Source organism: Salvia miltiorrhiza, chromosome 4, assembly GCF_028751815.1.
Source record: "Salvia miltiorrhiza cultivar Shanhuang (shh) chromosome 4, IMPLAD_Smil_shh, whole genome shotgun sequence".
Taxonomy (NCBI): Eukaryota; Viridiplantae; Streptophyta; class Magnoliopsida; order Lamiales; family Lamiaceae; genus Salvia; species Salvia miltiorrhiza.
This window is the reverse complement of record NC_080390.1, coordinates 54,975,601-54,999,162: the sequence shown is the minus strand read 5'-3', so window position 1 is coordinate 54,999,162 and position 23,562 is coordinate 54,975,601. Positions and strand designations below refer to the sequence as shown.

Below are 23,562 nucleotides of genomic sequence, written 5' to 3'. Positions count from 1 at the left end.
GTTATTAGTGAGACGGAGGGAGTATAGATTAATTAATTTTTAAAATATTGCCATTTATGTATTCTATTATAACTCTGTTAAATATATATGAATCTATCATTATCTGTTTTTTTTTATAATTGAAATCTAGGCGGATTTACACATGTTGGCGGACTTTACGCATTTAATCCGTCGTAGATGATATTTTTGGATACATTTTTTATATTCAAATTTATATAATAAATTTTATTTCATTATGTATTACTCCCAAATATATTTGATTAATAAGAGTTATTCTATTCATAGTCTCCATTTTACTCAGTAAAATTCCTAAATTTCAAGGCTATTAATTTACAGAGTTATTCTATTCATGGTCTTCATTTTACACATGTTGGCGGGCTTCAGGCATTTAATCAAGTTTTAGTGAATCTTTGAATTCATATTTTTTTGTTGTGTTAGAGATGATAATAACTCGTGGGACGGATTCTCTGGATCGCCCTATTTCAGTTCGATTACTACAAAATGAAAGTCTTTCAATCTTAAAGGGCGTTTACTTTTTATGATTGAATAATTTTATACTCATTATTTGGATATCTTTAATCTCACCTCAGCCTCACTATTTCAAGTATCAAAGCTAATTCTGAAAAATAAATGATGTTGCATTTTTCATTTAAGGCAACAATATGAGCTTATGAGCCTCCTTGAAGCTACACATTTATTCAATAAAATTGGATGGAAAATGAGTGTAAGAGAAGTAGTAAGGCATATTTATCCTCCAACAACCACATTCCACAACATAGTAAACTAAAAGCAATATGTTGTGAGAAAATGCACTATCTTCTTGAGTTTCATATAATGTGATACCCCTTTCAAGCCTTATTTCATACACATCTGAAAGGAAAGATTCATCTATATTCTACCACATAGTATCTCGAGATCGTATTCGGGTGGTTTCTGAGGCAGTAATCTGGGAAAGGAAACAGCTTGCATTTGAGCTTCTGCTTGTTTGAGGGAGCTCTTCATCTTCCTCCAGTAGTAGCGTCGCCACGCTGCTTGTATGATGCAGGCACCCCATGACCTCCACTGCTGGGAACTGTATCTGAAATTGTATCATAACATTACATATAATCAATTTTTCTTGGCTACTAATGAAATCTACTATTATCTTTTTCAAATGAACCTGCCTAATGATGTGATGCAGCTGCTCTTCTCTTCTGAATTGGGATAAAACGCATTTCAAATCATCCGGCATTAGGCAATAGGCCTCCACATCATTGATGGCTTGCAGTGTCGTTGTGGAGATGGGAAGGCTGGACGAGGAGGAGTTGGGGTCGAGAGCCCACGCCAGCAGCTCCTCCCCGCACAACTCGCCGGCCTTGACAACAATTGTTCCAACAGAATTTGAAGCCATTGTCAAAAACCCCTTCTCTATGAAGAGCAATTCATCAACAGGATTCCCCTCGCGAAAAACATGGCTGCCTGCAGCGTAGAGCACGGGCTTCAGGCGACAGCACAACGCATCCAACTGCGTTTCGTCCAACTTTGCAAACATTGGCACCTGCAGTGATCAAGATGGAATGATTGATAATGATCCCAAAACAGAGGAAGATGAAGATGAAGATGAAGAAGAAGTGTTGCTAACTCTGGTGAGGAAACTGAGGCATTGATGGCGCTTGATGTCCCTTTTCAAGTCCTTTGGGAAACCGCGGATGAAAGATTGTTCATCGACCCCTCGATTCTTTAGCCATTTGAATCGCTCGTGCTGCCTTACACGCGCCCTCAGAGCCGGAGGGAGCATGCAGCGCGACATCCATTGCTCTTGCTCGTATATTTTCACCGACATCTCGTCTTCCCTGACAGTCACAGAGTGCAAATACCTCTGCAACAACAAAGAAACATCGAGATAATATTATCCCTCCATTTTGGTACGACAATATTATCCCTTTTTGAAGTGAAAAAAAGAAATGAAAAATAGTGCACTTCTCTTTTGTAGAAAATGAAAGAAAAGAAAAGAGACATTTAAAGGTATAAATTTTTATTATCCCTTCTTATTTTTTTACCTGTATGTTGCCGGCAAGAAAGGAAAACAGAATCAAGCCGCTGATAGAGATGGTAACTACGAAGAGATTCTCCGCCACGCCGCTGCTCGTTTCGAGGTTTTGTCCCAAGGAGCTGCAAAGAAAGGCATGAATCTCAATGTTCAACTGAAGCAACGGCGCAGGAGATGGATTCAGTGAAATAACCTCAAATTCCTAAGCCCCCAAACGAAGCAATGGAAGAATCTTCTGTAGAAGTCTTGGTAAAGTTGAATGCTAACCGCATGAGCAAAAATGCCATAGCCAAAATCTGATTTACTGGGCTCGTGAGGCGAGCAAGACGAGACGAGAAAGGAGTTATAAACGTCCGATTGCTGCCGCCCTCGTCCGCAATACAGAGCATCGGGGTTGCACTGCTGCGGATTAATCCTGCACGCCATACGCCAGCATTCCTCTGTTCGCTCAACGGACATCAGGTACCAGAAGGATCCAAACATCTGACAAAAAACGAAAGATTCTTTGGCCTTAGGCATTAACCCCTTACCGCATGACCAACACACGCAAACTCAAAAGTGGAGAGGGATTGATTTGAAAGTTACATGAGAGGCGAGGATGCAGGAGATTATGTCTGATGCAGCTCCAATCCACGCCCTCGATACAAATATGCTAGACGTTGCAGTCAACTTCTTATACAGAGGGACCATACGCCATATTCTTAGAAGGTTTTGGAACATAGTAAGGATCATCAACGTCCGTAGCCTTAACGGACTTATTTCACTGTGGAGCACGATCACGATTTTAGCCTGACAAATGTATACATATAACTAGGATTAGGCGAGAGTGAGAATTTTAAGTGAGAACGAAGAACACATACAGAAACAATCAACATGTATAAAACTCATATTGAGGGTGTTCGGCTGAGCTTATAAGCCGTTTCGAAGCTTATAAGCAACACTCATTCTACAAAGTTAACTAAGAACTAAGAACACATACAGAAACAATCAACATGTATAAAACTCATATTGAGGGTGTTCGGCTGAGCTTATAAGCCGTTTCGAAGCTTATAAGCAACACTCATTCTACAAAATAACTAAGAACTAAGAACACATACAGAAACAATCAACATGTATAAAACTCATATTGAGGGTGGTGTTCGGCTGAGCTTATAAGCCGTTTCGAAGCTTATAAGCAACACTCATTCTACAAAGTTAACTAAGAACTAAGAACACATATAGAAACAATCAATATGTATAAAACTCATATTGAGGGTGTTCGGCTGAGCTTATAAGCCGTTTAAAACAGTATATAAGCCGTTTCGGAGCTTATAAGCAATACTCATTCTACAAAAATAACTCAATTACGACTCTTTATTTTCATCATATATCATTTTAATTTGATCTCTTTTCGATTTTCTCTCTCTAACTAATAATTCTCTCTCTAGTTTATAAGCTCACTTATCCAAACATTGACAACTTATAAGCTATTAAGAAACTACATCTTATAAGCTTCGCCAAACACCCTCTCAGTTGATTTTTTTGCGTCTCGAACGAGCACTTCAACATGCATAACATTGATAATCGATTGAACAAACAAATGTACGAACACACGCATCAAGATTCCTTAAATCTAGTCCATTTATCTGATAGTGATCAACAATGTAGGAGTGTCTATTCATGATTTGGCCCATTCTGTCTATATATATATACATATACATATTGAATGATTTGCTGAGAAATGCATACCTGTGGCAAAGGAAGAATGGATACAACATCCATAATGAAGTAGCAGCGCTGGTTGCGTTTGACATTAATAGATCTGAAATCCCTAACAAGAGCTTCATCAGCTGCAGCAAATACGAACTGCATGAAAATGTGCACGACGTAGAAGAAGTCGACGAGTGTGCGAAGAAAACCGAAGGCGACGGCTAATCGATTATCCACATCGAGGCACAATCTGTCGGCGTCGACAACGGAAATGTAGCAGACGAGAGGATCAATGCATAACGCAGTTATGCAAGAGATTAGCAGCATTTTATTCCACTTGAGAAGACTACGGTCAAGCCTGTTTCTTCTCCAGCTCTTCATCCTCAGCAAAATACAGATCACAATCAGCAAGAGAGAGAAACAGAGAGAAGGAGAGAGAGAGAGATTCACATTATTCTACTTTTATAGGAGCGTGTGAAAGGAGGGCTACTCTTCTCCTTGAACTTACAAGGGAGTTTCTCAGGTCACGTGATCTTTGAAATTTGAAATAAAATATACGAAGTTTTACTTTTCTGACTTTTTCCGGTCACATCAAATTTGACCAAAATCGAAGTCGACTCGACAAATTAAACATAATGTGGTTGTTTTGATGAATAAAATAGTTTCTGAATCACCTCTACTCTCTCACAGGAATCTCTCTTCTTCTTCGTCTCCGAAATCCGGTGAGTCATCCGGCCTCTGACTCTCACTCGCCTGATCTCATCCCTCGAGGCCGGTGGGTGCACTATAATTAGTGCTCTTTTTTTTTTTTTTACAATCTCGAAAAATTTTGTCCTAATTTTTAAATCGGTCTGAATTATCCACCTAAAAAAGTTTTTAAATCCGATTCCGTGATATGTTTGTCATTTTAAGGCAACGTGATGAAGAAATCGTAAAATGTACAAAAATGTGTTCTGTCATTTTAATTAACTAGCAGAAAGAACGTACGTTGTACGTGTAATTAATGTTATTTTATTTGATAATTTATTATTTTAAAAAATCTATTAATTCATTACTTTTATTAGATAATTTATTGAATGGATATGTTTATCTATAAGACTTATCAATAGCTATAGATATATATCACATAAATTAAGTGTAATATCTAATGAATTAATATATTCTTATAAATATATAATATGTAAAATAACCTTAAAATAAAATATGTAATACGGGTAAAATAGACAATCCATTTTTTTTTTAATTAGAAGAGGTATATATCTCTTACAAATAAGAGTTTTTGAATGCTTTAATTTTGACATTTGAACTAAACCTCGTTAGCGTGTGTTGGACTTTTGTTTTTGTAATATATCTCAACCCTTTTGACTGGATTTCATGTTTACGCTAGCTTGGTTGGATCAGGTGACTTTTTTTTAATAACACGATAACATAATGCTTTCATATTTAAAAACAAGAATAATGATTAAATGAACGTGATTGCATTACCAATTCACAAGAACCCAACATTATAAAAGAAATACATATATATACATCTGCCTAGTAACAAACATTTTAGGCACTGAAATCGGGCTCCGATGGCTTCTGAGGCATTAGGACTGGCAATTTTGGAGACGACGCATTATTATTAAGTTGGTGGCTACGCCTCAAATTCCCCAACATGTTGCTAGCGAATCTCGACGCATAAATCGTGGCGCCCAAACTCGGCGCCTGCAACGCACCCCGCGCCGCCGCATCCTCCGCCTCCCTCACCGCCCTCTCCATCTTCCTCCGGTAATACCGCCGCCACGCGGCCTGTATGAAGCACGCACCCCACGCCTTCCACTGCTGCGAGTAGAACCTGAAGGTCTGCTGCAGCTGCTTGCTGTGGAGGCGCCTGAACTGCGACGCCACGCTCTTCAAGTCGTCCGGCATCAGGCAGAACGCCTCCACGTCCTTCACGGCCCTCACCGTCCTCGTCGAGATGGGGAGGCTCGACGAGGAGTTGGGGTCGAGCGCCCACGTCAGGAGCTCCTCCCCGCAGAAGTCGCCCGCCATTAGGCCCACCGCGTTGAAGAAGCCGGTTCGGCCGCCGTTGGTCGTGGCCGTCCATATGTTGCCCCTCATTATGAAGAGCATCTCGTCGACGGGATCCCCCTCCCGCACGATGATGCTGCCCTCCGTGTATAGCACGGGCTTCAGTCGGGTGCACAGCGCGTCCAGCAGTTGTTCGTCCATTTTGTCAAACATCGGCACCTATATTCATCAGAAACATTTACTTTTCATGATTGATAAGATACATAATTAAATACTTTTATATTCATTATTAGGATTTCTATGATCCCACTTTTCTTTTGATAAATTAACAATTAAATAAATAAATTTTAAAGAACGTACTACAGTGGACTCGAACCCAAGACCTTCCGCCTTAGACATTTATCAAATCGCACTTACTCTTGTGAGCAGAGTCCAACACAGATGGCGCTTGATGTCCCGTCTCAAGTCGTTGGGGAGGTTCCGGATCAACGAGTCCTCCTCGACGCCTCTATTTTCTTGCCACTTGTACTGCTCGTAGCGCCTCACACGAGCACGAAGCTCCTCGGGAAGCATCCGGTGGGACATCCAGTGCTCCGCATCACGCCGCTTCACCCTCATCTCCTCCACCCTAGTAGTGATGGACTGCAAATATTTCTGCAAAGAAAATTCACATACAGCTGATAAGACAAGACGTTTCCCCTCCAACCAATAAAAAAAAAAAAAAGCAGTGATCAAAACCTGCATGTTGCCGATGAGCAAGGAAAACAGAATCAGCCCGATGACAGAGATGGCGATCGCAAACAGAATCTCCCAAACAAACGTGCTTGTTTTGAGATTCTGCCCCAACGAACTGCAAATCAAAGTGAAGAACAACTTTAGTAGTGATACATGCAGCAACAACAACAACATAAAAAATGAATGCTCTGTTTCAAACCTCAAATTGCGCAGCCCCCACCAGAAGCAGAAGAAGAACTTCCTATAGAAGTAGTTATGCTCAGCTACGCCGGAACGAAGAGCGTCGAGGGCTATGCCAAAGTCGAAGTCTGTGGCGTTTAACTCGTCCTGCTCCTTAAGCGGGCAAGATGAGTTTAGAAACAAAGCATTACTGCCGACGCCATTGCAGTATAAATTATCCACATTACAGCTGCTGTTGTACCCACATGCTTCTCGCCAACACGTCTCCTTACGTTCGATTGCAAAAAGATACCAGAAGGCTCCTAGCACCTGATCGATTATTTTCACCATTATGAAAAATAGTTATTAAAATAAAAACAAGTTATTTTCATAATTGTACCTTTATTAGTATTAGGGTTAATAGTGTTTTATATCCCGAACTTTCAATTTTTTCTATAAAATGTCCCGCTATACAAAATTTGACGACGGAAAAATGACAAAAAAATCCTGAACGTTTCAGCATTTTCAAATAATGGTTGTTCCTAATATGGTTTTCCAACAATGACGGTTCTTAAAATATTTCATTCGGCGAGATAAGTCACATTTTCATCACCAAATTTTGTATAACGGATTATTTTACTGAAAAAACTAAAAGTTACGAGTTTTTTTAATATATGAAAGATACCAGAAGGCTCCTACTACCTGATTAATTATTTTCACCATTATGTAAATATATATGAAAAATAGTTATTAAAATAAAAACAAGTTATTTTCATAATTATACATTTATTATTATTATAGAAAATAAAATAATACTTATAGTTCACAACCACAAAAAGCTTTTTAATCATGAATTAAGGGCAAAACAGTACTTTAAGCCAGAATGACTATATTTTTTTTTTATCTTTTCACTTTTATGGCTATTTTTTATTTATACAAAAATAAATACTCTTTTAACAAATTAACTCATACATAGGGAAATGTTATGATGCAAATCCTTTTTAAAGTGCAAACTACTACCCATTAATTATATGTAGAATATATGAGAATTTCACTTTGAAGTTGTATGAATTCAAAAATTAAAGTTTGTGCTTTCTTTAAATTTGAACTTTGAATCATGAATTCATGTAACGGACTAGTCTAAAGACCGAAAATAATTTGTAATTTGTATTTTAAAGTGAGTTTTTATTTTAACCATCACCTTATACATACCCTCCCTTAGTTCGAATTCAATAAACTACATTTCTTTATTTGGACGTCTCATTTCAATAAACACTTCCTAAAATAGAAAGTCAATATATAACAAATAACTCATTATTATAGTACATTATATAATTATATCTCTTCTTATTTAAAAGAGAATATCTTCATTTTTCTCCTACCTTTTTGACAAATACTATAACCTAAAAACAAGTTGCTTTTTTATTTCTTTGTTTTATTATAAATTATTTACTTTTTAGCATCCATGCTCAGACTTGTTGTAGTCTATTGAATTGAGACGGAGGTAGTATATCACGTTTAAGAAGAAAGTGAGAGAGGGAAAGAGAGTTACATGGCTTGCAAGCATGTAGAGAAAGAGGTTGAAAGCCGCTCCAGCCCACGCCGTCTCTGTAAATATCCCGGACGTTCTAGTAACTTCCCGGTACAACGGAAAAATCCGCCAGATCCTCGGAATGTACTGGATGTAGATAACCGCCTTGAGCAGCTCCTTCGTCGCGTGCGAAATCGGCCCCTTCGTCACCTGCCTCACCATCAGCACCACCGCCTGCGGCAGCGGCAGGATCGACAGCACGTCCACGACGAAGTAGGATTTCAGGTAGCGCTTCGCTATTTCCCCCGAGTCCTCCACCAGCTCCCCCCTCCCAAACACGCGCGACGGGGGGGCGATGAACCCGGTCCGGAACTGCAGAACGATGTGAAACACGTAGAACATGTCCACCAAGGATCGGAGCGCGCAGGCGGCGATCTCGACCTTTTTGTCGAGCGTCAGGCAGAACTGGTCGCGCACGATCACCGGAATGTAGAAGAAGAGGGGGTCGAGGGAGACGGCGATGATGCACGACACCGCGAAGATCTTGTTCCATTGCTGCAGGAAATTCCCCTGAGGATCGAGGATGCGTCTCTTCTTTGGCTCCCTGATCTTTTGTGGAGGAGGCTCCTGCCATCTTCTTAAACTTTTCATCCTTTGGGAGCCTCTGTCGAATCCTCGCCTTATTCCGGCTGCGATCGAGCTCAGGCTCCCGTGGACTCGGTCGAATCCTTGTAGGATTCCGTCTGCGATTCAACTTAGGGGGGTGAGTATTCGGATTTTGGATCGGATTTTTGCCTAGTTCGGACCAATTCAAAATTTTGAATTTTAGAGGAAGATGAATTCGATCCGAACCGAATTTAAAAAAAAAATTATAATCAAATTCAATTCGAACCGAAAAATTTGAAAATATAATATACTAATGTACTCTATAAAGGATGTGTTGAAATTAAAACTTCTTTTAAAATATATAAATTATGAGCTATTTTCAATTCTTAGATCATCAAAATTTACAGTCGATTCACTACTTCTGTTGATGATTTATTCCCATAAGAAGTTAGCGAAAATTTAAGTTTTTGAAATTCAGACATTAGCATAATGAATTAAGACATTTCCAAACGTTGGTATTTTATATTATAAGATGGTTTATAGCATAACCCCTCGCATAAATATAATACACTATCATATGGCATAACCCCTCCTATAAATATAATTAGAATACTAGTATGAACCTATTCAAAAATTCAAAATTTAGACAAAACTCACTTCAATCTTAGCCAAAATCCAAAAAATCTTAACCGAATTTTAAATTTCAGTTTAATTTGGATCAAATATTTAGATTTCGGATATTTTGCTCACCCTTAATCGAGCTCAGGCTCGGTTTCCTTAATCCGAACAGGTTGCCATTCCGGTTCGGGGTGAACAAGTTTTCGGAGCTTCGATCGTTGAATCTGAAACGATGATAAACTATATATAAACATAAGCTCAAATCACAGTGAGGGTTTAGACATTAACCCCTTACCGCTTGGCCAACGGTGAAGGTTTTAAAAATGGTGTTGTGTGTGTGTGTGTGTGTGTGAGAGAGAGAGAGAGAACAGAATTCTTGATGTGAAACTAACCTTACATATTTCATGATTGATCACCAAAAACAAATGAAGAAACAACCTCAAAACTCCCTACTCTGTGAAACTCATGTCCCTGCAAAATTCATGATTGATCACTAAAAGCAAAAATTAGCTGTATAATCTCTTACAAATGAAGACGAAATTATGAAACAAATTCTTCATATATATAAGTAGAAGATTTACCAGCAAGAAACCAAGCTATCAGCCCCTAAATTGATCTGAATTTTGGATCTCTCAGCTTTATGATCACAAAATTTGCAGGTGGAAATATATTTTGTGGCAGCCTTTGTTTTTCCCTTTTTTTGTATCAGAAATCAGAAGTGAAAAAGGTTTAATGTCAATATGGAGTAGCTGAGTTAGAAGCTTCTTGGGAGAAAGATGGGTAAGTTTGTAGTTTCCGCAGGCTTTCGCATAGAAGACTTGGCGCGGAAAAGTCTACGTCTTCAATGTTTCTCATTTTCAATTTTGCCATCTATAATCGATGACCTATTATTTATAATCTAGAATCCATGATATTAATGCAACTTTTGATTGGAAATCAATTTTAAAATTGAATATTAAAATTGAAGATTTATTTATAAATTATATTACTGTATTTTTTTATTTTCTTTTTCTTTAACTTCTTATTTTTCTGTTGTAAAATTCGACTAATTATAAAATATTTGACATGCATATCAGAATAAAGATCATGACAAGAGTTTTAATTTGATATATGTTATATAAATATTGGATTTAAAATGTAAAAGTTGTATTTATTTAAAGATTGAAACTTAAGAAAATTCTCTTTCATCTCTTCTTTTTTTTTTTTAATAAATTTATTTTTAATTCTTTTTTACCATCTAAATTAATGTTTATTTAAAAATCACAGAAATTGTAGTTTTTTTCTTGAAAATTACTATTTATATTTTAAATATTCAAACTCAATAATTACAACAACAACAACAATAACAAAAAACCATTTAACACATTAATTTTAGTGGTCCCTTTCTCTCTATTTAATTTTGGTGGATCACTTTCTCCAGTTTATAAACATATCTCAATCATTTGTTAAAACCGTGCCCTCGAAATCACACTATAATTTTCGTGGACGGATGAAATATTTATTGTGATTACGACTTTACTTTCAGAATTCTACAAATAAATATTGTTTTTTATTATTACTTAAAAAAAAATTGGAGCTTTCCAATTTTTTCGACAGATGGTTTGGACGCTCTCACATAGACCAAAACAATGATGCAGACATCATTGGACTAAAATTCGATAGCGTACAATTTAACATAATGTTTTTTTTATTAGTTTTTTTTTTTTTTGAGTCGGAAACCATGTAATATTATTACGATAGATCATTCTTACAAGATCCCTCAATCATCTTGGAAAATTATGAGTAGGGATGGCAATCGGGTACGACGGGTACGGATAGTGACTATCCATACCCATACCCACGAACTAAATGGATAGTGGTTGCTAACCACGAAACTATCCATGATAGGGGTGTAAGTGAGTCGAGCTAGCTCGCGAGCTACTCGGGATCGGCTCGAAGATTACTCGAAATCGACTCGATGGTAGTCGAGTCGAGCTCGAGCTCGAGCTACTCGAGTTGGTACCGAGCCCGAGTTCGAGTTTCGTGATACTCGACTCGTTAGGCTCGCGAGCCTAATCGAACTCAAGTAATTAGTATATATATTATATATTAGCCCAAAATTAAATATATTTAAAACCCACAAAATGGCCCAAACGAGCTCGAGTTCACCGAGTTTGAACGAGCTCGAGCTCAACGAGCTTAAATGAGCTCGAGCTCGAGCTCAAACTCGAGCAAGACTCCACAATCGAGCTTAACCGAGTCGAGCTCGAGCTCACAAATATGACATCGAGCTCGAGCTCGAGCTCAAAAAAATCAAGCTCGGCCGAGTCGAGCTCGAGCTCGAGCTTCATCAAAATAGTCGAGCTCGAGTCTGAGCATGGCAATACTCGACTCGACTCGGCTCATTTACACCCCTAATCCATGAATATCAAATGGTATCCAAACCCGCTACCCGCGGATACCCGCTACCCGTCGGGTATCCGCGAACCCGCTATCCGACGGATATCCGTCACCCGCTATCCGCCGGATACCCGCTATCCGCCAAATACCCACTATCCGCTGGATACCCACGAAATAGAATTTAAATATAAATTTACAACAAATTTAATAATAAAAAAATCAACACAAATAGCATAGTTCAAATCCACAAAGAACAATGTTTAAATTCAAGTTCACAAAGAACAATGTTCAAATTCATCAACTAAAATATAAAATCCAACAAAGAACAATGTCTACAATTGCTCGACAGTAGAAATACTAGCCCATAATTTCAAAATATATATTCAAAGTCCTTATTTTATAGAATTTTTTGTGGATATTTGACGGGTAATTGACGGGTATTTTTCGCGGGTAAACGGGTTTCGCGGGTATGGATAGTAAGTATCCAAACCCATACCCACGAACTAAATGGATAGTGAATTGCACCCACGAAACTATCCGTGGATATCAAATGGTATCCAAACCCACCCTAATGGGTTCGAGTTTTCGCGGATATCCGCTACCCGCGGGTAGATTGTCATCCCTAATTATGAGTCCATTTCATAGATGTATAATGTTAGAATATTATCAATTTTGTGATTGATCTCACGTTAAAATTCTGTTGTTTAATCTTCTTCCATCGAAATTTAGTACATGTGAACTTTCAAGTCATCTTTTTAGTCACCATAAAAATTGGAGAAACCCTATAATAACAAAAATTAGAAAGATTTGGTATTTATTTGCAAAAGTTTGAAATTGTAAAATTAATATAATTCCGTGATTTATTTTATAATTTTTTTTATCATTGTTGATGATAACGTTGCAACAATCCATATGATAAATATAAATAATTATTTGGTTTTTTTTTTGAGGAAATAAATAATTATTTAGTTATCAATGCAAGTCGCTTGGAAAACTTTGGAAAAGTGATTTCTGATCATTTAATATAAAAATGAAAATATAAACCAATGTTGTTTTGTTTCTTTTTTTTTTTTTTTTCTGCGTTGACTGATTGACGTTTATACCGCGTAAATCCAAGGTCTGGTCAGAGAAACTGTTTACTCGAAAAGAAAAAAACTTTCAAAGAAACTGAAAACTGCCAAAATAAAATAAAATAAAATAAAATAAATCTCTTCAAACACTCAAATAATCAACTTTGATAAACTATATATAGGGTCTCTGAAATTATCCTAAAATTTTTGGAAGTGAAAATTTGTTATGGCCATTGCTGCCATTGTGAGACACAGATAATTGGGTTTGGCCCAACACTGAGAAATTTTTAATCCTATTTTATTTATTGGCCCAAAAAGATTTGTCTATAATTTCCAGAATTAGCCCAGAAAGTAAAACTAACCGTTATTCAATAGAGATCAACAATTTTTTAATGCTAACCACAAGTATAGTTTAGTTTAAATTAAAATAATGTAAAGGATTAATCATAGTTTATAGCATTCAATTTTAAGTGAATTTTAGTTTATAACTCCAACTTTAATTTGTTTTTGACTGAAATTTGAGAAATTGTTTAATTATAACCACAATCACATAAAAATTATGTTAATAAGTTTTCTTTATCGAAATTACATCTGAAATGATGACCATTTACAACGGCGCCAATGCACGACGTATTGTACACTAATGGGACGTTTACTTTTGAGGATTATCTTTGATAGATAAAAATAGTAAGATTAATCATTTGTTCACTTTGATGAATTGAAATTTTGGGATATCTCAAGTCCCTTGATTATCTTAATCATTTAAGCTAGTTTTGTTTGATTCTTATCCCATTGAAAGGGTTAGATTGGAAAAATTATATTCTTGAGGATACAAATACTTAGTCATGCATCTTATCAATCATGCAAAGTGAATGCCCATAAAAGAGATTTCTAACGATAGGTAGCTCCAGGGCCGGCCCTTGTGTGTATCAAGTGGGGCAATGGCCTAGGGCCCCAAATTTTTGAGGGCCCCAAAATATAGATCCAATACTAATGTTATACCTTAGTTAAAAAAAAAAAAATCTTTCACTACCTATAGGTCAGCAATCAATTTTTTTTCACTACCTATAGGTCAGCAATCAACAGCAAGATAAAAAAAAAAATTATATTCCAAATTCCTAATCTTAAATGGTAACAGAACATAAAATGACTCTCTATTGCATAAATTTATATTACTAATCATAAGATACTAATTTTATTGGATGAGAAACGTTGCATAAATATTGTGTTAACTTTAAGATGCTCTGAAACATAATGATAAATTTGACATTGATGCTCAAGATTTATTTTTTGAATTACAAGTGTTACAAATATGTTTACCACAAATGAAGTTCGAAGTTCTTGAGTTTGTTAAACTTTCATATTGTTTTTCTAATGATTCTATTGCATATAGGATATTGTTGACTATATCGATTACTGTAGTTTCAGCTGAAATAAGTTTTTCAAAGTTAAAATTGATAAAATCATACTTCCTCTGTCCCACGAAGTTTGAGCAGTATTTCTTTTTGAGTTGTCCCGCGAAACTTCAGCACTTTTTTTGTAGAAATTTTTTTTCTCTATATTCACATTTTCATTTTTTGACCTACCGCACTTAACGCACAAAATATTGACACTTTAAAACTCATGCCGAAAAGAAACTACTCAAGCTTCACGGAACGTAGAGGGTATTTAATTATAGGGCCCCTTTTTTTATTTTCGCCTAGGGCCCCCGAAATGTCAGGGCCGGCCCTGGGTAGCTCATCGTCATCAGACCATCGATGCGGTCTGAATCAGGCTTCAAAACTGGCACTATTGCACGACACTACTGCACTAACTTTCAAACGTGATTCTAACCGCATCGGTGGTTCGACAACAAGGACGACCTATCGTTATAAATTTCATTTAATACAAAATACAGTTTACTATGATTTCGTAGCGATTAATCATCATTTAAGGTGTAATTTCGGTAAAGAAAAAATGTTATCATAATTTTATTATGATTGTGATCATAATTAAATAATTTTTCACAGTTCATACTGTCTAAAGATAACTCAAAATTAAAGATATACTATAAAAAGATAACTCAAAGTTAAAGCTATAAACTGAATTCGAATTCTTACATATTCGAGGTTATAAACTATAATTAATCATGAATTCTTACCTATTCGAGATTATAAACTATAATTAACCATAAACCAAGAGGTTATAAACTATAATTAATCATAAACCAAAACAATAATACAACACGTAAATATCTTTGCACTAGTCACTATAGTATGAGCATATGATATTGTTTGTGTAAAAAAGTTAGTAATATTTATTTTCTTTATTTCTATTTTCTCCCGCATAATCATTTTGCCAATTTCCATCCCTCATTTCCAGATACACACACTGAAACACGCACAAACACACATTCCTAATCAAATCAAAATCAAATCCGATTCCTCTTAACGTCAAGCAGAATTCAACGTTTTTCGCCAAGAATCCCAATTTCCACACCCACAAATTTAGGTCCCAACAGAAAAAGTAAATTCAATAAGGAAAAAAAAAAATTTAGAGAGACCTTTCTTCTGCCCTTCCTCTGTTATTATTGGACGATCTTACACTTTTTTCCTGCTTCTCCTCGTAGAATTGCTTTCCGTACACCAAGAAAACGGGATATTTTTTGTTTGGTTGTTATCTGATTCGGTTGGCATTGCGGCGAATATTTCTGAATTTGCTTGAACGAGCTTTAGGGTTTTTGTTTCAGATTACTTGATCACCTAATTGTGTGTATGGGTTTTCGTTTGGTTGATAGTATTTGGGATAACAGAAAGTTCTATGTTGAGGTTTTGAATAGGTAGTGTGAAGTACTATTGGTTGTATGTAAGTGTGTAATTGTATCTGCTACAGAGTTGGAATCTTTAGTATATTCTCGTTCCCATTAGGGTTTTTAGATATCGATTGCCAGGTTGATTTGGGGAAGATTGCTTTAGACTCTGGTTTCGTGGGTGGTTGGGAAGGAAGATTGGAGTTCCAAGCTCGAGTTGGAAGGAAAAGTTGTCTGGTCTTTTTGCTTCGTTTCAGGTGTATAAAGGTTATAGTTTATGGGAGAAAATGAAGGATGGGCAGAGCCAGGTGGGCCATCGCCGAATGGGCTTTTGCCAGGGGCAGGCCCTGTAATGCAGGCTGTCGATACAGAACGATGGTCCAGAGCAGAGGAGAGGACTGCAGAGCTCATTTCCTGCATTCAGCCCAACCATTTATCCGAGGAGCGGAGGAATGCGGTTGCCGAATATGTACAGAGGCTCATTATGAAGTGCTTTCCCTGCCAGGTTGTGGGAATGTTTCTGTGGTTTAATGGTTGTCTTCCATTGAGAGCTGTTGTTTAAATGTCTGTGTTTATGATTTTTGAAGTTGTCAATGTGTCCACGGTGAATGTTCCTTTCTTTGGAATGCTGTGTGCATTCGACCTTGGTAAGACTTTTTCAATTGGTTAGAAGTTGCCGACTGTATGTATTTTTCAGTACCTTCATCTTGAATTGACTGATGCAAGGTTCTATATCTGCATATCATGGATAGTTGATTGCTGTGTAAAGTAAAGATACAGAATTGCGAATTACATGCGGCTAATAGAAATGAGACCATCAAATAGTGTAATGTCATGAAACTTAAATTGAGCTGTATTCTACTGAATAATCTCGCTGACAGTCTGCCTCGTTTTATGGGTGGAAATCACTGGTCAAACATCTTATGAAACCTAGAGATGGTTGAGATTTATTCTTTCAGTACTGCGGCTACTGGCATACTGCCGATTGTTAGGGGCACTTTTATTAGTTTATATGAGTCCCTTCTGCTGAAAATTCTGGGTTACATTTCCAATATTATAATGGTCTCATTCTTGTTTGCTAGTTTCTCTTTAGTCTCAAGACTCTCAACCTTTTTCCATTGCACAGGTCTGTACCTTTGGTTCTGTGCCATTGAAAACCTATCTACCAGATGGAGACATTGATTTGACTGCTTTCAGTCATGATCAGACTCTGAAAGATACATGGGCCAACCAGGTCCGGGATATGTTGGAGAACGAAGAAAAGAATGAAAATGCTGAATTTCATGTGAAGGAGGTTCAGTACATCCAAGCAGAAGTATGTTTTCTCTTATATCTAACATTTTTGTGATGTCTTCTTTTTTCTAAAATAAGAAATCATACCGGTTTGCTTTGTTTTCGATTTATGCCTTTGGTGTGTTTTTGTGTTCGTCATGAATGCTTTATGTCAGGTTGACTTTCAATACATCGCTTCTGTTCTGTCACGATTTAGCATTAGTTTCTCTTACAGAATGCCAAGTGAACTATTATGAATACATATCATGTCAGCACTTATGGAGCATGATATTTCTTCTCATTAACGTATAATTTTCTATGCGGATTGACATTTTCATTCTCTTCATGGAATAAACTACCCCACCCCATGAAACGTGATTGTAATTCTTTTCATGTGGTAGATCGTAGATGATTTGGAGAATTCAGTATTTAAGAAGGCAGATGAGAAATTCATGTACTGAAGTTATGAAACTTTATTTATATGTCACCCTTTATCAGATGCTAGTTTCCACATAATTTGCAGATTAGTGAAGATGCATTGGATTTTTACTCATGTATCGGTTGACTCCATCTCTTGTTAATGGTTTTTGAAAAGGGTATATATCAAGTGAGGCAACATTTTTTCTTCTGCTAAATTTTTGACTGATTACAGGATAAGTCTTTGCCATGTGATGAATTATTGTTTGTTCTTCATATTTTCTGCTGTTATATAGATTTTGTCTGATCACATCTGTTTCTTTATGTTTCAGGTGAAAATTATTAAATGTCTTGTTGAAAATATTGTTGTAGACATATCCTTTAATCAAGTAGGTGGGTTGTGTACACTTTGCTTTCTTGATGAGGTGAGTTATACCATATTCATTCTCAGGAATGCCTGAAAACGTGATTTCATATTTGTACACTGTAAGATAAATGATTTGTTAGAAGATCACATGTGGTTCTCTGTTTCTTAGGTTGATAGTCTAATAAATCAGAATCATCTGTTCAAGCGAAGTATTATCTTGATTAAGGCATGGTGCTATTATGAAAGCCGCATATTGGGTGCTCACCATGGACTAATATCTACCTATGCCCTGGAGACCTTAGTTCTTTACATCTTCCATGTGTTCAACAATTCCTTTCATGGACCTCTCGAGGTGAGCTAGTTTTTTGTATTTTTTTGTTTCTTAATTTTCTTTTTTCTTTATTTCTCTTCTAAAACATCCTGTTGTGGCAGGTTCTTTATCGCTTTTTGGAGTTCTTTAGCAACTTTGACTGGGACAATTTTTGTGTTAGCTTATGGGGACCTGTATCTATTAGTTCCCTACCTGATGGAATCGGTAAATAAAGACCTTTTACTTAATGATTTATGGAATATTGTAATCTGTTCTTGACTTCTGGATTCTGATTTGCAATCTTTGACAGCGGACCCTCCTCGCAAGGACAGTGGAGAGTTGTTGCTTAGCAAGTTGTTTCTTGATGCTTGTAGCTCTGTATATGCTGTTTTTCCTGGTGGCCAAGAAAATAATGGACAACCATTTGTTTCTAAGCATTTCAATGTAATTGATCCTTTACGTGTGAACAACAACCTTGGACGTAGTGTTAGTAAAGGTAACCTTAGGTTAAAATATCTCTGTTTATTTTTATTCGTTTTAAAGTTGCTGTATTCCTTCTTTTATTCTTGTTTGTTTCTTTTGTAGTAGACTTCTTAATACACTTAGTACTTGGTCGTACTTTCAGAATGATGAGACGTCAGATTTCATCCTTTTGTATTGCTATTGTTTCATTGTTCTGTAACTGAAACTTTTTCGTGCTCGGTGTCTTTTGCCTTCTTGGTTAGGATGTATCTGAAATCATATATTTCCAGCAGGGGTTTTCTTAAACAGAAAACTTAGGAAAAGTTGATATGAGCTTTTTACTTAATTCTTTTTTATTTAGTTGTTCTTTCTCCTTCCTTTTTTCAAAATGCATAAATGAGAATAAAAGTTCGAAATGGGAAAATTTGATCCATCTGTTTGGCCTCATACACTTTTGTAGTTAGCTAGAGATTCATGAATCAGGTCATGTTTGAATTTAGACCACATATGGATATGTTGTTGGGCTGAAATGAACCACTGTTTTAATCTAAAAGCTCCACATTGAGGAAACAACCGCAACAGGCTTGTACTTGATAGATAATAAATCAAAAGGACTGGGAGATAGCCTGGAAAGGCTTTGTCTTTTCTCCAGTCCTTGATTAGAGTAATGGTTCTTCTATGGAAAAAAAACCATAATTGGCTGACAATAAGTTTATTATCTCATCATGCTAGTTTGCCTTTTCTTATATTTTCTTTACGTAGATATTCTCTCTAAAAAAACCTCTTGTCTGATTTTGAATGCTTTCAGGATGTATTTTGGCTACTTGCTGTATTGTTGTACATTATTGATACATAATTACCTCTCTTCAACTTCTCATTGACATTTTGTTTCTTGTTGTTCAGGTAATTTTTTCAGGATAAGAAGTGCGTTTGCTTTTGGAGCTAAACGACTGGCTAGATTGCTCGACTGCCCAAAAGAAAATTTAGTTTTTGAAGTTAATCAGTTCTTCCTGAATACATGGAAGAGACATGGCAGTGGCAATAGGCCTGATGTACCCGGGGTTGGCCCTCGGCAGACGAGATTATCAACTTCAGACAGTCTTCGTGAATCTGGAAATTTGAATAATAACATGATTGGCAATAATGAAAATGAGAATGCTTCTTTTCTTGAGGAGGACATGGGAGTCCATGGCCGTGGTGTTTCCTCTCTACATGGTAAAGTTTCATCAAGAATGATGCCAACAACGTCCGACTTGTCTGCAGTTTCTCACATGCAAAACCTAAAAGTTCAAAATGTAAATAGCTTGCATGCTACTGATCCATCTGGAAGAGACAGCACTTCTGCTCAGGTTTTACGAAATGATGAAGTTCAGAGAGATCTGAAAGCTGATCACTTGGTCACTGACAGCCAGGCACGGTTTCTTTTTGCACGAACTCGGTCGAGTCCTGAACTTACTGATGCTTATGATGTCCCATCTCAATTAAGGAAAAAAAATCTTGATTCTGAAAGCTCGGTAAGCCACATCAGTCGTACTGTAGTAGAAGATATTTCATCTATGCATGTTGCACCCCAACCAAGTGTTGATGCTACTAGTGACTCTACTAATGGCTCAAATGGGTATCGTCGAGATTTGCATTTAGATGGCTTGAGCGAAGAGTTTTCATCAGCACAAGTAATGCGTAATGATGAACAAGATCTTGTAAACATGATGGCATCTGCTTCACTTCAAAGTTTCAATGGACAACTTCATGGTTCATTCAATTCAAATTCAGCTCATCTGCCTTTCTCCATTCCGCCTTCCTTTATTGCATCAATGGCTTATACACAACGAAATCTGCCAGGATTTGTTCCTACTGATGCTCCTTTGATTGATCCATCATTTACAAATATGCAATTTCCTCATGGTATGGTTGCGCCACAATTTACCCATTATTTCCCCAGCGTTGGAGTGAATTCACCTTCTCAAACTCCATTTGATCGAGGCAGTGAAAATTTTGGTTCTATGGAAATGAAATCGGAGGAACTTGATAGTGACTTCTGGCAGGAGCGAAATGATGGTTCCTCTAGTGGTTTTGACCCTGAGAATGGAAATATTGACATGATTCAGCCTGAGGATAAATCAACATCCATCTCTGGTTTGAAATATGTTCCTCCACCTCGAGTGAGCAACTCTGGTAGTGCTTCAAGAGTGCAGCAAAAGAATACAAGGGAAAAACGTGGATCATTGAGGCAAAATAGTGACACCTTCCCTGTCCAGGATGATAGAAGTAGTGAGGTTTATTCAGAAGAAAGATCAGTTAGCTCTAGGTTCTCATCAGCTGCACACAGTAGTTCTTTGAGAAGTAGGACATCTTCTGAGAGCTCCTGGGATGGATCATCAGTGAAAACGCCTAAATCTGTGAAAGAGAAACGGGGAAAGAAAATAGCATCCACAAATATAGCTACTGGCCATGGGAAAGGCAAAACTATGTCTGAACATGTTCCTAATCAGGCAGAGGGAGATGATCAAGAATGGGGTTCATTATCAAACATTGGAACTGAGTTGGTAGAAAGGAACTCCAGTTCAGAGCCAATCACTGCTTTACAGGTTCCTAGGCACCATCTGCCTGCCTTTGAAGTTGCTCAGACTAGTGGATCAGAGTCAATGATCCCCTTTCCTCCCATGCTCATTGATCCCGGCTCAAGACAGAGAACAAATGATAATTCTCGTCTGGTTGCATTCTATCCTACTGGGCCACCAATTCCATTTTTGACAATGCTTCCAGTGTATAATGTTCCACCTGAGACCAGTGCTTCTGATCAATCAGGTGGCCGTTTTGAAGGTGAAAGTGCCGAGAACAATGAATCTGGGCAGAACTTCATTTCTGAAGGATATGATCATTCAGTTGATTTAAACGCATCAAGTGTTTTCAGAGGGACAACTGCTGAGACATCTGAAAATAAAAAATCTGATATTCTGAACAGCGATTTTCTTAGCCATTGGCAAAATTTACAACTTGGAAGGTATTGTCAAAATCCACGGAGCCATGGGCCTTTGGTCTATCCTTCTTCCCCTGTAATGGTTCCTCCTGCTTATCTTCAGGGCCGATTTCCTTATGAAAACCCTGTTAGACCTTTTCCAACCAATACAAACCTCTTCTCTCAGCTCATGACAAGTTACGGCCACAGACTTGTACCTGTGGCTCCTATGCAATCAGTTTCCAACAGATCTCCTGGTGTGTATCAACACTATGTCGATGATCTGCCAAGATATCGCAGCGGGACTGGCACCTACCTGCCTAATCCTGTAAGAGTGCTCTTTAAGATGATCGTTCGCTTACTTGCTGTGCATTTTCATCTTATTTGGGAATGTGTCAGGGTGATGCCATTTTAGAGTATATGATTTAAGGAAACTGGTTTTTTCTTCCCTCTCTAAATGACTAGGCATGTAGGTTTGTGTTCTGTAGCCATTCTGTATTGCATCATGGAGTACATTATTTGGATCATGCTTATAGCTTCTTCGACATCATTCATTGGGCTTTTTTCCTCTTGTAAATCTTGCACCATAGTTATGACAGTACTATAACCTTATCTATTTTATTGCTTCAGAACCAGAAGGTTCCTGTCAGGGAGCGTCACTCGCCAGGTAACAGAAGGGGAAGTTATAACCATGATAGAAACGAAAACTATGGAGACAGAGAGGGGAACTGGAATCCTAACTCAAAAACACGAGTTGCTGCACGCACTTCTGCACGCAGCCATAGCCGCAGCCAACCTGATAAATTAAGCTCAAGAGCTGATCGTTTGGCTTCTAATGATAGTCGAGCTGACCGTTCGTGGAATTCATACAGGCAGGAATCTGTCACTTCTTACCAGTCACAGGATGGCCCATTAAACACAAATTCTGGTCAAAATGGTCCTCAAAGTATGGCATATAGCATGTATCCTTTGACAGCCACGAATCCCAATGGAGCTTCTAATGGACCTTCTGTTCCACCTGTTATGATGCTTTATCCATTTGACCACAATGGTACCTACAGTCATCAAGGCGAACAGCTTGAGTTTGGTTCCCTTGGTCCTGTAGGCTTGCCTGGAATAGATGAGCAATTGCAGCTACATGATGGAAATCGGTCCCGGACATTTGAGGACCATAGACATCATAGGAACACTGATCACCGTTCTTCACCAGATCGACCATCTTCCTCTCATCTTCAGAGGTAATGGTCGAGAGAATAGGTAACAAATTTTGGAACTAAGGTTGTTTTAGCTGCTTAATATTACCATAGCTGCTTAATATTACCATAGCTGCTTAGTATTATGTATGTTTCGCCAACATTTTAACTTGCTTCATTCCTGAGAACATCTGTGTTATCCGTAAAGATAAGCGTTGATTAGTTTTGTAGTAGTGTACAATGAACTTCATAGATCCAGGTAACATCTTTTATCATCGAGTTTTCTATTGTGCGATTACTTCAATTTTTCTTCTGTTCTGACTTTGCATATGATTTTCATCTGCATGGAATAAATGTGGTCACAACATTGGTGTTTTTTATTGAGTGATTTGGGATGTTTATCTTTTAATCTCTTGAACAGGAGGGTTTAGTACATTTCCCAGCAGTGCAGAGCTCAAAGAAACAATGGTCGGAACGGGAGAGGATGTGGTTTGCCGTATGTAAGCTGTGGTGGAAAGACGATGGATGTCAAGCGGCAAACTCAGGGCGGCCTGGTTCGCCCTATTCTGACGTGACGAAGCCGATTTTTCTACACAAGAGTTTACAGCGTGCACAAGAATTTTACGCCGTTTCGCATAGTTCTTGTCTGTAAAATAGCTGACCATCAGCTCGAAGCTTGAAGGGGCAGAAGCTGCGTAGATTTTTCACCTTATGATCAGCCTTTTTATGTCATAGGCTATAACACATTGTACTATCATTGAACTAGAACTAGTGCTTCACTTAATTCTCTTACTAGGAATTTTCACGAAATCCCTTGTAGATTTTCTTAGTGTTATGGATTATCAAATCCCTTTTGTATTAGCTTCACACATCCCTACTTGCCTAGGATGATGCTACTGTAGCAATATGAATGACAAATTTAGATGCAAACCCCTCTCTCTCTCTCTCTTGTTGATCATATTGTG

At 37.5% G+C, this 23,562-nt stretch overlaps 3 protein-coding genes and 1 long non-coding RNA gene across 7 annotated transcripts; 1 reads left to right on the top strand and 3 right to left on the bottom strand.

Moving 5' to 3' along the window:
* Positions 1 to 641: 641 nt before the first annotated feature.
* Positions 642 to 4,154, bottom strand: LOC131020801 (cyclic nucleotide-gated ion channel 1-like). 4 transcript variants are annotated; one of them, XM_057949826.1, is made up of 8 exons: positions 3,758 to 4,154; positions 2,615 to 2,818; positions 2,223 to 2,512; positions 2,040 to 2,151; positions 1,622 to 1,858; positions 1,160 to 1,537; positions 931 to 1,078; positions 642 to 881 (listed from the first exon to the last, which is right to left on the bottom strand). In XM_057949826.1, exons 1-8 carry the CDS (start codon positions 4,097 to 4,099, stop codon positions 856 to 858), a joined length of 1,737 nt encoding a protein of 578 aa, XP_057805809.1. In that variant the 5' UTR covers positions 4,100 to 4,154; the 3' UTR covers positions 642 to 855. The 4 variants fall into 4 exon arrangements, with proteins under 4 accessions (XP_057805809.1, XP_057805810.1, XP_057805806.1 ...); XM_057949827.1 differs by having other exon boundaries at positions 1,164 to 1,537; XM_057949823.1 differs by having other exon boundaries at positions 931 to 1,537.
* Positions 4,155 to 5,160: 1,006 nt separating this feature from the next.
* Positions 5,161 to 9,616, bottom strand: LOC131020799 (cyclic nucleotide-gated ion channel 1-like). The gene is made up of 6 exons (XM_057949822.1): positions 9,513 to 9,616; positions 8,178 to 8,951; positions 6,666 to 6,955; positions 6,470 to 6,581; positions 6,149 to 6,385; positions 5,161 to 5,950 (listed from the first exon to the last, which is right to left on the bottom strand). Exons 2-6 carry the CDS (start codon positions 8,805 to 8,807, stop codon positions 5,270 to 5,272), a joined length of 1,950 nt encoding a protein of 649 aa, XP_057805805.1. The 5' UTR covers positions 8,808 to 8,951; positions 9,513 to 9,616; the 3' UTR covers positions 5,161 to 5,269.
* Positions 9,617 to 9,737: 121 nt separating this feature from the next.
* Positions 9,738 to 10,241, bottom strand: LOC131020800 (uncharacterized). The gene is made up of 2 exons (XR_009100772.1): positions 9,962 to 10,241; positions 9,738 to 9,873 (listed from the first exon to the last, which is right to left on the bottom strand). It is a non-coding gene; the product is annotated as an uncharacterized LOC131020800 (long non-coding RNA).
* A 4,850-nt stretch (positions 10,242 to 15,091) lies between these two features.
* On the top strand, positions 15,092 to 23,527 carry LOC131020796 (uncharacterized). The gene is made up of 9 exons (XM_057949819.1): positions 15,092 to 16,122; positions 16,744 to 16,932; positions 17,639 to 17,731; positions 17,843 to 18,025; positions 18,106 to 18,208; positions 18,294 to 18,479; positions 19,349 to 21,732; positions 22,035 to 22,642; positions 23,019 to 23,527. Exons 1-9 carry the CDS (start codon positions 15,895 to 15,897, stop codon positions 23,026 to 23,028), a joined length of 3,984 nt encoding a protein of 1,327 aa, XP_057805802.1. The 5' UTR covers positions 15,092 to 15,894; the 3' UTR covers positions 23,029 to 23,527.
* The last annotated feature ends 35 nt before the right edge of the window (positions 23,528 to 23,562 follow it).

What these genes read in the sequence shown, in the direction of transcription:
- LOC131020801 (XM_057949823.1), bottom strand. Translation starts at nt 4,099, where the DNA reads ATGAAGAGCTGGAGAAGAAACAGGCTTGACCGTAGTCTTCTCAAGTGG. An exon ending in TTCTTGCCGGCAACATACAG is followed by an intron (nt 1,859 to 2,039) that starts GTAAAAAAATAA and finishes TTGTTGTTGCAG; the next exon opens with AGGTATTTGCACTCTGTGAC. An exon ending in GCCTCAGTTTCCTCACCAGA is followed by an intron (nt 1,538 to 1,621) that starts GTTAGCAACACT and finishes TGATCACTGCAG; the next exon opens with GTGCCAATGTTTGCAAAGTT.
- LOC131020796 (XM_057949819.1), top strand. Translation starts at nt 15,895, where the DNA reads ATGGGAGAAAATGAAGGATGGGCAGAGCCAGGTGGGCCATCGCCGAAT. An exon ending in TGAAGTGCTTTCCCTGCCAG is followed by an intron (nt 16,123 to 16,743) that starts GTTGTGGGAATG and finishes TCCATTGCACAG; the next exon opens with GTCTGTACCTTTGGTTCTGT. An exon ending in CACTTTGCTTTCTTGATGAG is followed by an intron (nt 17,732 to 17,842) that starts GTGAGTTATACC and finishes TCTGTTTCTTAG; the next exon opens with GTTGATAGTCTAATAAATCA.
- LOC131020799 (XM_057949822.1), bottom strand. Translation starts at nt 8,807, where the DNA reads ATGAAAAGTTTAAGAAGATGGCAGGAGCCTCCTCCACAAAAGATCAGG. An exon ending in TGGGGGCTGCGCAATTTGAG is followed by an intron (nt 6,582 to 6,665) that starts GTTTGAAACAGA and finishes TTTGATTTGCAG; the next exon opens with TTCGTTGGGGCAGAATCTCA. An exon ending in TGCTCATCGGCAACATGCAG is followed by an intron (nt 6,386 to 6,469) that starts GTTTTGATCACT and finishes TTTTCTTTGCAG; the next exon opens with AAATATTTGCAGTCCATCAC.